Source organism: Mus musculus, chromosome 14 (assembly GCF_000001635.26).
Source record: "Mus musculus strain C57BL/6J chromosome 14, GRCm38.p6 C57BL/6J".
NCBI classification, from domain to species: Eukaryota; Metazoa; Chordata; class Mammalia; order Rodentia; family Muridae; genus Mus; species Mus musculus.
In genome coordinates, this window is record NC_000080.6 from 6,521,376 (window position 1) to 6,537,930 (window position 16,555).

At 41.5% G+C, this 16,555-nt stretch overlaps 1 protein-coding gene across 1 annotated transcript in view; it reads right to left on the reverse strand.

The window, feature by feature from the left end:
* LOC108168187 overlaps window positions 1–15,902 on the reverse strand; it is a 38,192-nt gene extending 22,290 nt beyond the window's left edge. Inside the window, exons 1-4 of the mRNA XM_017316335.1 lie at window positions 15,706–15,902; window positions 14,809–14,971; window positions 13,717–13,848; window positions 12,859–13,042 (exon numbers count right to left, since the gene is read on the reverse strand). Coding sequence (XP_017171824.1) covers window positions 12,859–13,042; window positions 13,717–13,848; window positions 14,809–14,971; window positions 15,706–15,835 — 609 coding nt within the window. The 5' untranslated portion in view covers window positions 15,836–15,902. The remainder of the gene's footprint in view (window positions 1–12,858; window positions 13,043–13,716; window positions 13,849–14,808; window positions 14,972–15,705) is intronic.
* Window positions 15,903–16,555: the final 653 nt, after the last annotated feature.

Below are 16,555 nucleotides of genomic sequence, written 5' to 3' on the forward strand. Positions count from 1 at the left end.
TGATTTTATAAAACAACATGAAGTTGGGAGGGATACAGGAGACTTGTTGAGGGAAGGGTGTTGATCTAAGTGTATGGGAGACAGGTTGGGGGCAGGAGGTGGTGGTGGTAAGGCTAGAGGGAGTAACCAAGGAATGACTACAACTAAGATACATTGTATACAGCAATGAATGGATTTTATTGTATGTTATCAGGATGTAGCTCAGTAGTGGGTGCTTGCAGTGGTAACTTAATATTCACAAGATCCTGAGTTCAATCCCTAGTACTGTGGTAGAGAAAGAAGTTTTTAATACAGTCTGTAGCTCCCCCATACCCTCAGGGTTTGTTTATGTGTTCCTTTGTTGGTTTGAAACATTTTCTCTGTCATCAAGCTAGGCTTACACTCAAACAGATCCCCCTGTTCGTGCCTCCTTGTTGATGTATTAATGGTTACTCCACCACCATCTGCAAGCTGGAGGTTTTTTGGAGGCTACTATATACTTAGATTTTTAAAGTTTTGATGTTGAGTGTTCATAAAAACTTAGTAGTTTCTTTAATGACTTGCATGTGGTAGCACGGTCAACTTCATAGGCATTCATACTACTAGTATCTCCTTTTTAAGAATGTTTGTAATACAATTGTGAACATTAAAATATAAAAAATATTACTAGAGACCATCATGAATAATGTACATACTAGTTTATAAATGCAAGTGAAAATGTGAGGTGTGACATCACCGCTTTTCTTTGCATCCTCCACTCTTTCTCCTTGCTCTCTTCCTCCTTTATATAAGCTCATAGAAGTAAGAAAGGGAAGAAAGGAAGGAGGGAGGGAGGAATAGAGGGAGGAAGAGAGGTAGGAAGGGAAAGAGGGAGTGAGCAAGCAGTTGAGGGATGTATGGAGGGAGATATGGAGGTAAATGGAGGAGAGAAGGGAAAGGGGAAACCCACAAACACTGTAATAACAAAAGAATTATTCAAGGGCTCATGGTATCAACACTGTTCTCACAATAATGTATTCATTGTGAAACCATCTAAATGTTTTCAAGCATTGTTATACAAGGGTCTCATCATTTCCCTCCCATCTTTAAAGCCACCAAGAACTGACAGACTTCCCTTGCATTCTAACATCCTGTTCAACCCATAACATTTCAACTCTGTGGAAGTGAAAACGAAAAGCAAAATAAAACACAACATAGCCCAAGTCTGCAAGAGAACCCAGTTTAAAGAAAAGGTAATTCAAAATTCCTGATACTTATTCAGTCTTTAGAAATCATTTGAAAGGGTGGGAAGGATCAGGGGTTCAAGGCCTTTGAGAGACATTGCCTCAAAAAGCCAAAGGAATAAAAACTACTTGCACCTTTGTGCCTATGTTACCCAGAACTAATAGTGTCTCACTTGGATCCCCTGAGTGGCAGCTGTCACTCAGTTGAAATCTGAGTTTTTCTGTGGGCCTTACAGGAGAGAGTGTCATCATGGTACCCTCTGGGGTTGTTATGGTGGATGTGAAGAGAACATCTACTTCATACCTCAGCAGTGCTGTGAGAATGTCCGGGAGATCACATGGTGTGCCCGATCTGAACATGTTGTCTGATCCACATAGTCTTCTTAGATCACAGTCGCCTGTCCATACTTTACCAAAACAAAGCCTGACACAGAGTGCGTAGAACAAACAAACAAACAAAAAGAACAGTACACAGAATTAAACCCGGGAGAGAAATGGAGAAAGTGGGCAGAATGACACAGGCACACATTTACAAAGTACCTGCCTTGCTCTGGGAACAGACGGAGTCAGATATGATTGGCCAGAGCAGTGGTTCTCCTCCTTCATAATTGTGAGTCTTTAATACAGTTCCTCATGACCTGAACCATAAAATTATTTCCATTGCTACTTCTTAACTGTAATTTTGCTACCGTTATGAGTCTTAATGTAAATATCTGATATGCAGGGTATCCTGTACAGGGGTTGTGACCCACAGGTTGAGAAAGAACCACTGACATAGTGCTTGACAAAGCTGGGGCATTGAGTGAATTATAAACACGTGATATGCAAAACATTAAAATTGGGAAGCAGCAGAAACTCCACGCTTACAGAAGCATTATAAGATCCTCCTGTTTAAAAAAGATTTTAAAAGTGGTGATGTGTGGTACAGAAAATGTTCTCAAAAGAATGTGATGGCCGTGGGGGTAAAACTACCATTCTAGAAGCTGAAATAAAGATGGTCACTATTTCTAAGCTCCCCTGGGCTAGCACCACCTCTCTGTCTCTGTCTCTCTATCTGTCTCTATCTGTCTGTCTGTCTGTCTGTCTGTATGTCTGTCTGTCTCTCTCTCTCTCTCTCTCACACACACACACACACACACACACACACAAATACGTATGCACTTATTTCTCACTCTGGGGCTTTTTGTTTTACAGATGTGGGTGTTTTTTTGGGTTATTTGAGTTATTTTTATAAGGAGACAGGGTCTGTTATGTTCTTCCCACCTAACCCCTGACCTCAAACCATCCTCCTGCCTCAGTTTCCTGAGTAGCTGAATCTACAGCACACACCACCACGTTTGGGCATTTCAGACAGAAGAGAGTACTTTTCTACCTAGTGCTTTCCTGACAAACATTTATTTTTATTTTTGTTTTGCTTTGCTTTTCTGAGATAGGATTGAGCTTCATAGTCCTGACTGTAGATCAGGCAGACCTTGACATTGTTGGTGAACGTTTTTTTCCTAATGTGTAGTTTGCCAATTTGTCCTATTGGCTATGCCCTTTGTCTTATAGAAGCTTTTCAGTTTCTTGTGGCCCATTTATAAATTTTGATGTTAGAGTCTGAGCTATTGGACTTCTGTTTATGACATTTATCCCCATTCCCATGAGTTTGAGGCTCTTTCCTGCTTTGTCTTCAGTTAGATTCAGTGAATCTGGTATTACGTTGAGATCTTTAATCCACCTGGCCTTGAGTATTGTGCCAGGTGACAAATATGCATCTACTTTCATTTTTCTGCATACTTACTCCCAGTTAGACCAGCATCATTTATTGCAATGTTTCTTTTTGAATTGTATATTTTTGACTTTGTAGGAGATCAAGTGTCTATCAGTCTAGTTTAATTTCTCGGTCTTCAAATCATTTCTTTTTCTATTTTAAAACACTTTAATCTTACATTTCAAATGCTAGCTATTTTTCTGGTTTTCTGCCTAAAACCCACTTACCTCATGCCCCTTCGAACTGCTTCTATGAGGGTGCTCCACCACACAGTGCTCTCCTGCTAGCCTAGCATTCCTATACACCGGGGCATGGAGCTTTTAAAGGACCAAGAGCCTTTCCTCCCATTGATGTCCAACAAGGCTGTCATCTGGCACACATGTGCCTAGAGCCATGGGCCACTCCATGTGTGATTGGTGGTTTAGTCCCTGGGATATCTAGGGGATATGGTTGGTTGATATTTTTGTTCTTCCTATGGTTGCAACCCCCTATAGCTCATTCAGTCCTTTCTCCAACTCTTCCACTGGAGACTCTATGCTCATTCCAAAGAGGGGCTGCAAAAATGTGCCTTGGTATTTGTCACTCTCAGGTGGAGCCTCTGAGGAGACAACTATAGCAGGCTCCTGTCAGAAAGCACTTATTGGCATCTTCCATAGTGTCTGGCCTTGGTGTCTGTATGTGGGATGGATCTCCAGGTGGAGAAGGCTCAAAATGGCTTTAGCTTTATTCTCTGCTCCACACCTTATCTCCACATTTCTGCCTGTGTTTGCTTGCCTAAAGGGGCCTGGATCTACCAACAAGGGGCTTACTCTATACAGGCTCAATTTTACCAAGAAAAAGATTGTTGCAGAATCATACCATGGCACCAAGAAGTTCAACTACAGTATCTTAGGTCCAGCAGACCTGGTAGAGAACTGAAGACCTGAGCTATCTGGGGAAAGGAAGCAGCATGCAGTGTCACACAGCTCTCTCTGAGGCAACTGCTAGAACTGGAATAGGGATGTTTGTTTGTTTGTTTGTTTATTATAAGGCAGAGTTAGTACATGCTTGTAATCCTAGCACTCAGAAGGTTTTTAAACAATTGTTTTTGTTAGTATTCCTGTTGTTTCTATTGGTTTTGTTTTGAACTCTCCCAGCTCTTTTCACTGGACCCAGAAAACTAAGCCCATGCTCTGTACATTCCTACCATTCATGATATTCAGTGATTTTATTCTTAGCAACCACTCCTCCGATGATCTCATTACTCACTTTCAAATAAGGAAAACATTCATACAAACATTAGGTAACTTGTATGGTCTCACATAACCAACTCATCATGACTGTAGAGTGGCATCACAATCTTTGGAATACCTCAGCTTCTATTTTTGAGATGACAGGCATCTGTGGAAGACTCCATTAGCTGACAGAGAACCTGGAAAGGCTGCCACCTGAAGGCCAAGGCTGCCCCTCCAGGGTCTCTGAAGCCTGAGGAAGAGGTCAGCCAATAACACAGGAAAACATAGCCACAGCTGGTTCAGGTCTGTATTTTGGGTGAGACCTGAGATCTGAGACCTGGATGAACAGAGGTCTCCAGAGTTCTGGTAAAGGTGAGCACAAACACTTAGACTTGAGGAGAATATTGGATCTTTGGGATTTGTTAGTATTTCAGCTGTTTCTATTAATTTTAGTTTGAACTCTTCCAGCTATTTGCCCTGGGCCCAGAAAATTAAGCCCATGCTCTGTACAGTCCTATCATTCATGTATATTGTAATCAACACAGTAGTTAATAGTAAAATATTGGTTCATGGTTATATTCTATTCTACTAAAATAAATGATTTTGACTGATTAACAATTACTAGTGATTGTTTGAATAGAGGAACACATATGCAGATATTTAACTGAGAATTAGTAAGTAGTTGCCCCTTTTTCTTCATCCATACATTGTAATATGTAAAGACAGAGTTATTTTGAAAACAAGACCTCTGCAAAAAAAAAAAAAAAATTCCGCGAGCACATATTCAGCAAAAGTTTAAAGTACAAACCTGAACAGAATTATGACAATGACATCTGGTCCCTACTCTTAGATCAGTCTGCTGACGAGACTTTGAAGGAGATTCAACATGAGCCTAGGGAATCACAGTTTGTGCATCTTCAGGAAGTCATTTCAAAAGATTTCAAAGTAAAAGTGAAGTGCTTAAGAAAGCATGGAAAAATTGTTTCCCCAAGGAAGAAATCCTACCTCACTTCTCTAGGGAAACAGCAAGATTAAAGGTAATTCTAATTTTAAAATCAGTATATGTCATTTGAGTGCAAAGATGCATCTGTGAGCCCACATCTGCAGAGCTTAAGAATGTCTAGACAACAGGATCTCAGCATTGAACATGTCCTGTATCTTCTTCACAACCTCAGTCCCAGCTGCATCCTTGTCCTTGATCATTAATGCTCTAAGGATACAGGTGTAAAATTCCGGGATCCTGTGATCCTGAGATTCTGGCTGTGTCGCAGTTCCTGGGAGACAAGTTGCCTGTGAGAATCTAAGATTCTTCTGTGACTAAATCCTGGGATTCTGGGATCCTGGGATTCTAAGATCCTGGTCGTGATAGAGTGAGTGGCTAGTAGTGGAGCCTCCTCTGTGGGCTGTGGGTTTGTACCCAAGTTAGACAAGTGCTAGAGTAAATGTATGCAAGAAATGATGTCAGCAGTCCTGGGACAGATGGTGACAAACTAAATCTTTTTAGTCTAAGCATCCAGAGCAGAGGGGTAGAGGTTACGGCTCTTCTTGGTTGTTTGTCATGCCACTGAGCAACCACCTCCTTATGTATTGTCCCTGATGCAAATGTTGCATGACAATCTGTAGATGCACAAAAAACTAAACTCCCTGATACTCAGTGCAATCAACAGTTGTCAGCTTTATCATCTTGTGGAGTTAGGATATTTGGTCTCTTTGTCATTTTTACCTGCTGAAAAAGGAGCCTAAGACAGCTCCTCATAAGTCTCTGTGAGTGCTCAGCATAGCACATTCCTGGTTTGGTAATGTTTTCAATTGCAGGGTTAATGTGACCCCTTACACTAGGATTTGTAGAGGCATATAGCACTTAACTAATAACAACCTTTCTAGGGGGTCCTCTGATTGCAGACTGATAACAGCCACCTTCCCCTTTTCGTCCTCTACTTGAGCTTGTCTTACCCTTGACAAATCCTGAAAGTTACTCTCAAGTTTTATTGTCCCCAAATGAAAGATGAGTCTGACTTGCTGTGTCCCTTGCAAGTCAAGTAACAACATTGATTTATAGGCTATGTAGTATATAAATTGCCTTGAATCTGCACTACCTCCATTATGTTTATAGCAGCCTTAATTATGATAGCCAGTAGCTGGAAAGAACCAAGATGTCAGTCAAAAGAGGAATGGATACAGAAATTATAATACATTTAAACAATGAAGAGCTACTCAGCTATTAAAAGAATGAATTCATGAAGTTCTTACACAAATGGATGGATGTGTAGGATATCATCCTGAGTAAGGTAATCCAACCACAAAAGAACACATATGATATGTACTTGCTGATGAGGGGATATTAGCCCAGAATCTCAGAATACCCAAGATATAAATCACAAAGCATATAAAAATCAAGAAAAATGAAGACCAATGTGAGGATACTTTGATCCTTCTTAGAATGGGGAACAAAATACCCATGGAAGGAGTGACAGGAACAGAATGTGAAGCAGAGACTGAAAGAATGACCATCCAGAGACTGCTTCACCTGGGGATCCATTGCATAAACAACCATAAAAACCAGACACTACTACAGAGGCCAACAAGAAATTGCTGACAGAAGCCTGATATAGCTGTCTACTGAGAGGCTCTGCCAGTGCCTGACCAATACAGAGGTAGATGCTCACAGCCATCTATTGGTCAGAGCACAGGGTCCCCAGTGAAGGAGCTAGAGAAAGGATCTATGGAGCTGAAGGGTTTGCAGCCCCATAGAAGGAACAACAATATGAACTAACCAGTAGCTCCAGAGATCCCTGGGACTAAACCACCAACCAAAGAAAACACATGGTAAAACTCATGGATCTAGCTAAATATGTCGTAGAGGAAGGCCTGGTTGGTCATAACTGGGAGGAGATCCTTGGTCCTGTGAAGGTTCTATGCCACATTAGAGGGGAATGCCAGGGCCAGGAAGAGGTAGTGGGTAGGTTGGGAAGCAGGGGTTGGGGGTAGGAAAAAGGGGATCTTCAGAGGGGAAACAAGGAAAGGGTTTAACATTTGAAATGTATTTAAAGAAAATATCAAATAAAAAGGCATTTGTTAGGACTTTATAGGATGATACCTAATTACAATCTTCATCGTTTTTGAATGATGTCTTTTGGCAGACACAGGTGAATCATAAAGTAATAAAATAAACTTTGAAGGACCCGCAGAGAAACCTGTCCCCAAAAAGATTGTGGAATTTATTATCTCTACTTGCAGTTTCCAGTGATTGTATATTTGAAGGAAAGCAGAAGCATACACTGCTGTGTTTTCTGACAGCTTTTTATTCCTTTAGATTATGCTTTGATTTAATGAGAGCTATTACAAAAATACTGATGTATTTGCCATTAATGCGTTCAACACCATCATCCACAGGATTTTCACAGTAGATAAATATTTGACAACAAGGATGCAGCATGGGTAAGTTTTCCAACATTAAGTTCCTATCCAGAGAGTTGGACACACTCTCCACACTGAATGTATGATGGACTTTGTAGTTCAGTCTGGCTGTGAAGAAACTATGGAGCCCAGGTCCCATGAAGAATGCAGAGATCCATCTGGGTCTGATATCTGTGGGATTTCATGATCACAACTGAAATAACAGGGATCTTAAGAGTAAAATTTGGAGATCATTGTGTTAGTCCTAAGAATAAATACAATGTACTCAATTGTAACTGAAAGCTGACAGTCAGTATGTACTCTGTTTAGCCTTACCAAAATGTCAAATTAATTACAAGAACAAATAAACAACCAATAAATAACAAAACTTCAAATGAAAACAAGAAAAACCAAGTAACTAAACTAATCAAAATTCAAACCAAAATCAAACCACAAAAATGGTGCAAAGCAAAATTCTTAGTCTGCTCATTTTGTAGCACAGACTTACAGCCTGTGGCTGTCCTTGGCAACTTAGCAGAAAAGCAGTTCCTGGAGGTAACAAATTTTGCAGGAGAAATTTAAGCAACACTCTCCTTTTGGAATGTGGGTCTGAAGGATATGGCCTCCCAAGTCAAAGCAGAACACAGGTTGTAGACTTGGATCCAAGGTTTTACAATTTTGTTGACTGATCTCCATGTAATTATTGATGATGACCCATCAGGAAAAGATAAATTTAAACTCTCAGAATCTTCCTGGATGCCCAGCAGCTCTTGATGTGTCTCAGCATTTCTCTGAGTCCCTTTAAATGTGCACTCTTCCTGGGCCAGAGGCTAGATGAAATTAAGGCCTGTTCATACCAAAGAAACAAAATAAAGGAGGAGCATACAGCCCATAACAGCCATGGTTATTAGGGATGAGAGGCAACAGTGGTGTATTTCCTGTGCACACACAGTGCTCCTCCTCCAGCACTTCTCTTTGAGGGAGATCATGTCGTGGTCTGTGCCATGTTCCAGTTTGTGTTGGACTGTTTCACTCTTAGGGAAGCTAGAAAAGAAAAGGCCTGGTAAGCATTTGTCAATTCAGCTGTCCTTCCCAGAAGAGTTCTATTCAGCTGGTGAAACCAACATACCTTTCAGCTGAGATCATACCGTGCATCCCAAGTGTCTTAGAACACCTGAGCTTGGAAATGTTTCTCACCTTTTAAAGACTGCTAGAATCGGAAATATCAGCTACACATTATACTGGAGTTCTAAAAAACACCACATTTCCCCAGTTGTGCAGGTATATTTTACTTAGCAATAACATTGTAGCAATGTCTGAATATGAGTTCAAGAGAGATGTGTGCAACCTAGAAACCATGTGGATTCCTTATGGGGTGGGATCATGCCCTGAACTGAAGTGAAGGCTATGATTATTGTTCCAGTGCAGGAACCTCACAGGGTTCCTCTTGTCAATCCCTCTATCTGCAAATAACCAGAGACACCATACAACACAAAACCCATGGGTACTTCATAGGTCGCAGTATCTGCAAAACTTTGCTAAATAAAAATATTCAAAAGGCCTGGCACTGAACCTTAAAAGTGATGGTCATGAAGAAACAGAAAAACACCCCTGTGACTATTGTAGGTTACACCCTCAAACGCACATAATATTTGTATTTATGCAATACAAGCATATTGTACTGCAGTGACCTGTTTAGTTTCTCGGTTAATACTAATATAAAAATCTCCCAGGACACTTTGGAGGCATAAAAACAAATCTTGAATGGGAAAGGTATTTAGTGGGCATAGCATATAGGCAGCTCAATCAGTGATATGCTTTCCACTCATATACCAGTCTGGGATTCAGGGTTCTTGTCCTATTATCGAATCTGGCTCAGCAAGTTCCCAAGGCTGTGTAGAATAGGTTTGTTTCCCAGCCTAGGGTCACATGTTGGTGATGGACCAGTCTCTTGTTGTTGCTCATTGTTTCAGACTTGTCCCAAAGTAAACAGTTTCTTCCAATAGAATCTCCCTTTTCCATCACCTGACTGACTTGGTGTCCAAAGGTATGAGCCCAGAGTAATAGGAACTGTCTATAACCAGGATGCAAAGGAACATTTTTCTCCCTAGAATGTGACTGTGTCAGAGCTATTTTGAGTAGGATAAGGCTGACAATTTGAAGGACAAAAGGACAAAAGCTTGCATGGATTATTGCATGCACACTGAGTTCATGGAAGGGCTGCACCACATAGGGCCTTTTCATCCTTCAGCAGATGGACATCAGGATAGCTTCTCCTTCAGGGCTGCTCTGAGGACCACTACAACCCTGAACGCCCTAAACTCTGTGGATAACTCCTACTTTTTCTGGAAGCACTGGGTCAAAGTGGACTTCTTTTCCACTTTCTGAACATGGCCTCTAACAGACATAAGCAATTTTATACTACCAGAACTGTCTGAAGGTCCTCATTTCTCCCAACCCCCACTAAGGTTGATTTTAACTCTGAGAAAATGATGTTGAAGAACAGTCATGCTAAATGCTACACAGATAAGATATTGTGAGTACTTTAGATTATCAAGACCCTCAATGGGCTCCTGTAACAGGCCTGGTTTGCTCCACAGCTATGGGAATTCTGCTGGATGCAAGTTCAGCTCCAAGCAACTCAATCTCTCAATGAGTAAAATCCAAGACAAACTACAAGGCAAAGCTTTACTGAGCAGAGGTAGCAGGAAATGCAATGGTGGCAGGCAATGAGGAAAACAACCTGGAATGCTTAAAAGACACAGTGAGCCACCTGACCTTGCAGTGGTCCTTCACAATTCACCAAGAGCAGAAAAGGGACATAAACACATGGATTTTATACAGCAATGTCCTCCTTACCTCCATATACCATAACTCTTACATTTCCCATAAAAATTTCAATGAGAATCAATTGTTTTTTCTCGAGTTATTAAAAATCTGACCCTACAACAATATTTGTGTCCTTTTTTCTTTGGAGTTAGGTGAGCATGCAGAATAATTGGACTGCTGTATTTGATATTTCATAGGTTCAAACTAAAACCTCAGAGTGCATTTGTCATTAAATTTGGCTTCTGGAAGACACACACAGCTGCATTTATGCACAATCAAACACACACGAACACACACACACACATTTGTATATACAAGCACCCATATCACAAACACAAAATTACCTTGTATTAAGCAAACACAAAACCTTAGTATAAACAAGCTCAGGCAAAGGTGGTCAAAACACACACAGACAAACACACACACCATACAAAAGAAACACAAACATATACAGGACACAATACACACACAGAGACACACAAACACAAATCAATGAAAATATTACTGTTGCCCAGCACATTTCCTGTTGCATGAGCACCTACTAGGACCTCTGATGTGTACGTGTGTAAGGTTCTTAGACTCAGGCAGTCTTTGAGGCCCTCATCTGTAATTAACTCCTTTTCAGAAACTTTTTTTCATGCAGATACTTTCTGGTCCTACAAGGAAGTTACAAGCTCTGCACAGATAACCTGGACAACACAATACCAAATTCCCAAGAAAGAGCTTCCTAAGAAAAGCCGACAGCAAGCCCCATGTTGACTCTCTTGGTCCCCTCACTATACCTACACTGGTTCCTTGGTAGCATCAGAGGAAGACAGTGACTTTTGGTCACTACCCAGGAACTTTTCAACCTATTACAATTCATGTGATATTAAATCTTCCTCAATATCAGTCAGAAGAAAGCTGGTTGAATGACGTGCTGTGACATTTATAAAATGCAGCACTGTGCCAACTATGAGGGGGAATCTAACCTGAAACAAAGCCATGCCCACGATATAGTTAGCAAAAACAATGTTAGCAGAGTTATGCAGGGTAGGATTCTGTGCATGTTCATGGTGGAGCCAATGAGACAAAACCAAGTCGCCCAGGGAGATAACTCTATGCAGGGAAAGTGAAGAAATCTAACACTTATTTTTAAAATAGCTGTGTCGTTTATCAATTTGTTAAAATAAATAAGAGAGGGGTGCTACCTGATAGTAGACAGAAGATGCAAAGACTACTGTACAGAACAGAACAGTAAATGTCACGTTTATTGAGAGACCAAGGCTCAAAGAAGTAATATAGAGAATGACTGGACAATTCAGATGACATTGACTGGCCTCCCAACATACCGAGAGAGACACAGGTCGGAAAAGCCATGCATACACAAAAAGAAACACACAGACACACAGTCACAGACACAGACACACACACTCAAGCACACACAGACTTATTCACATAAAATCAAAACTGAGTAGAAAACAATGAGGTATCTGTTATGGTTCAGGACCAAGATAATTCAGACTATGCAGAGGAGTTGTTTCAAGGGAGACCCAACGACTCTGTGATTATTTATAGGAATAAAAGCCACTAGAGTTGCCGGTTCATAGTGGCACACTCCTTTAATCCCAGCACTTGGGAGGCAGAGGCAGGCAGATTTATGAGTTTGAGGCCATTCGGGTCTACAGACTGAGTTCCAGGACAGCCAGTGCTGCACAGAGAATCCCTGTCACAGGGGGTGGAAAAAAAACATCTAACCAAAATCACTAGAGAACACTCTTCTTGGTCAGAATTGGGGGCATATATTAAGAAATTTTTTCATGAAGCCTCAGAAATCACACACCAAACCTGAGCCTGTGAGAAGCCTTTCTGTCATCTCCGGTCATCCAGCCAACTCCAGACTCTCAGGCCGGGAAAGACCACTCCAACAACACTGAAAGAAAATAGGACTGACAAGCTGCTACTCAGGCTCTATCAATGTGAACCAACATATATGAAGCCTGAAGAGACCATTTTGAGATAGAGGGGGAAAGGGGGGAATAGAAAAGCCGCCAAAAGACAGCAATGAAATCCACTTATTTGTCAATTACACTAGGTGTCATCCCTGCAAACTATTTCCTACCTAGAATCTCACAGATCCCTGTAAAGCAAATGAGCTACAGGCCTTTACTTCTTCCTTCAAAGCTCTTGCTATTCTCAACAAGGGCTCCAACACAGCACCCTTCAAACTTAAGGCATGTAGAGTTGTGATGTGTAAACAACCTATCCCCCTTAGTGATTCTAGCAGAGCAGAACATTTGCATGCCAAATATGCAGTTTCTTGAACCAGGCTACCTCCACAGAGAGCCCTGTAGATATCACATAAACAAACCCTTGGAGGAGACATAGGTGAGTGCCTGGAGAAGTTGGTGGACTGTGATATTGGGATTGTCTATGTTTATGGTTAGACATGAGGGCAATCTGCCTCTGATACACATCTTCCTACCTGCTGTTCCTTTGCACTTGAGGCACAGATGTTCTTGCTGGCCTCCTCACAGAACCTCTTTTCTTCCTCACAGGACACTTGCGTTCCAGCCTGCTCCACCAGCAGCTTTCTGTTCTCATTCAGTAATATCCTTACTTTTTCGTTGAGTTGAGTGCACTCACGGAGAAGGTGGTCCTCCTTAATGCTGATCCACAAAGAAAAATTGGTGATTCCCAGGCAGATTCCATTGCCTTGCCACTCCTACAAGTCCCATGATCCCTGCAAGGGCCTGATCCCCAGAAAGCCCGAGAAGAGTCCACAATATACATACCAGAACCAAACAAAGACAAGTCAAATCAAGATACCACCCATATTCCAGAGGACTCAACAAACTTCTAAAAACCCTGACACCAAGAGTGCACCATATACATCACAGAAGAGGACATGTTCCTCATGGTTGATTATAGGTCTGTGGTACCATAAAACCTTCAGCAGGGAGAGGGCTTATCCCCTCTGAGAGTTGTAGAAGACCCAAAAGGTGTACACTCTTTTCATTTTTGTCGGGAATCGTATATCTTTTAATCTGTGGTCAGAAACCTAGAGGTTCAGGGTGTCTGGATATTCCCAGCAAGTTGGAAAAGTTTTCAATGTACAGGATCTTGAATTTGGAAGAATAAAGATTGGAGGGTGTTGGACAATCTTCACACTTAGGACGACTGAGTCCAAGAGGTACAAATCCAAGATCCTTGCCTCAAGGCAGGGTTCCTGGATAAAAAACAGATAGCATAGAACCAGAGCCCTTGCTTTTGTTCAAAGTCCTAACAGGATAGAAGCATTCCTTGCCTAGTTCTGGGGATCTCAATTGTGTCACTGACTCACCTGTAGGAATAGTTATCTTCTATCAGTTCCTTGGAGTACTGCATGGCACCAATTATGGACTGGGTCATTTTATTCATATCCAACATTGTCTTCTCATGTTGTGATTTAATTATGTTGAATTCAGTGTTCATCCTGTGTTAGGGCATGACCCAAGAAGCAAATAATCTGCTGAATTAAGGATTCAATAATCATGTGCCAACAGGTTATGTCATGGACTACCAAGCCGAGTGCATGCCACATCCTGGCTCATTCACACTGGGTCCCCTTGGTGCTAATTAAACTTACTATCCTGGGTAGAGGACAGCAGAACCAGGGGACCAAATGGAGCTAGCTGACCTTCAAGGGCTTCCCGGACAAGCATGAAGGAATAGACTTCTTTTATGACAATTTTCCACTACACTGTGCCACAGGCATGGGTCCATTAGATATCTGTAATGACTTTCCTCTTGTTTTTAAGGCAGGGATTATCATTCCTTGGTTCCTGTTGTTATTTGAATTCCCAGAGGACACAACTAGTATTTACAGGAGAAAGGCTTTATCACACCTCCTCCCCCAGAAGATTCCTGTGTGACACCAAGGAAACACCAGGAGCAAACTTCCCTGGTGATCACTTTGGACCTCTATGGACTCAACACTCTCAGGACCTGCAAACTGTGCTTCACACAAATCCTCAGACCCCATCAAAGGTCCCAGAGCCCCAGTCCTGAACAAAACACACACACATCTACATTCACACACACAGACACAATTAGAATGCCAAATAAATCCTGTGAGGTGCCATCTCTCAGATTATAATAAACAATATCAGAGTAAAGCCGTGATAGCCTGCAGGCATTGCATTCACACACTGAGAGACAGTAAGTGTGAGCAGGTCCTTCCAGCTGTTTAGAGCAACAATCAGATTGCAAGCACCCCAAGGTCAAGTAAAAAAGAAGATGATAATAAACACACAGCACCTTGTTTATCCAACAATTAAACACCTTTCAGGGCTACTTAATTGAATGATGAGAGATGACAAACTCCATTCATTGAAGGAAATTGGGGTAACAGATGGCAGAATACAGTCAATAGGGTACTGGTCATAATTCCTACCTGTAGTTTAAATCCTCATACATGTAAACATTCAGGATTTCACACATTTCCTTCCTCTCATTGCTGATCTTCCTTATATGCAATTTCAGTTCTTCTACTTTATTTATATTTGATATCTGATTTGTGATGTTGGAATTTTGGGTTGAAGTATTTCTAGCAGACCCTGCAGATAGATAAACACAAATGAATTTGCATACTTGATGGCCCAGGGGCAGGGGAGACCATTCTGAGTCCCAAGAAGAAGATGGAGGGAGAGAGAAAGGTAAAGACAGGGTGAATCCCTAAAAGAGCAGAAAAGCTATCTTCAAGCTGGTTTGCTAAGCTATGTTCCTCTTCCTAACCACCATTGTCAGACATATGCCACACTCCCTGTTACAGGCCCCCTTGATTGAAATCTATAAGCTGCCTCAAACATAAAGATATGGGGAACATTGTCAGGTCATATCAGATGTGATGCAGGGAAATCCTGGAGTTCATAGTGCTTAGCACTATCAAGCCCTAATTAATCATGTGTCTTCAAATCCAAAGTGTCTGAGACCTCACCACATGACATGGCCAGGGGAGCATCCTTCTCTGTTCTTTTCATCAGAGACTCAAGTTACCTACAGTAATCTGGAAGATGAAGTGCTTCAACTCCCTTCCATGAAAGGATGCACTGTTATTCTCATAGTGCCCACTCCTGGCATTCTTTGCCACTCAAAATGAAATTAAATAGCTCCCAGAAAAGTAGCTGCAGGTTTGTCAATTCCTGGCTCTGTTAAACTAGTTATCAGAAATTTTTGACTCTTTGTCTGACATTGACAAAGTCCAAGGCTTCAGCTTGTAAGACCTACTCCTGGAAGGCCCAGCTCAAGCCTAACTCTACCAGGAAGTTCCCCAACCTTGCCCAGGACTCACTGTTCCTTCTCCAGAACAATTTCCTTCTTCCTTTTTCTTGAGAAAGGATTCCCTCTTCCTTCTTTTTTGGTCTGGTCTCTCCTTCATCGTCATTCTCTTTCAGACATAGCCTGAGCAGCCTGGAAAACATTCCTGCTGGTGAACCCAGAGCAAACAGAATGGATGAACCACAGGCAGTTGCTGTCACCACAACACAGGTGACAACACAGAAGATTCTAGTTCTATCCTAGATACAAGAGATTCTCCAAGGAAGGCATTACTGATGATGTCACTAGCAACTGCCATGATCTACCTGCTAACTAGTTCTGCCCAGCTTGGTCCTTTTCTGGGGTGCCTCTCCTGGAGCCTCTCATGGACCCGTGGGATCCCCTTTGGCAACCTCTCCTTCCAAAGCTGGAGAATTCTACTGCTTCATTAGATGTCATGTGCTTTTGAGGGGGAACGTTGGTTAGGACTCTGACATGCTTAAGAGATTTTGTTAGCACCCAAATCTCTGGGGACTGTGGATGTAGTAGATGTTTCACAACCATAAATATGCCATCTGAGTCAATTCATGTGACATACACTCCAATTTCCCAGGGTTTTCCTGTCTCACAGAGGCAAATATCTTTTTTCTATATGCTTAATTGTATAAAACCTGGATAATATTTTCTAACTGTGCATTCCTTGATAGTGTGCATTTTTTCCATATATATATATCCATGGGTTTCACAAAATCTCTTATTTACAATCCTATCTTTTACAAGGAAAACTCCCTGTTCTTTGAAACATAGGGGATCAACTCCAGGGCAAATATAAATGGTAAACTTGCTGTCCCATCTTCAAAACATTATCTTGCACATGGTCCTGT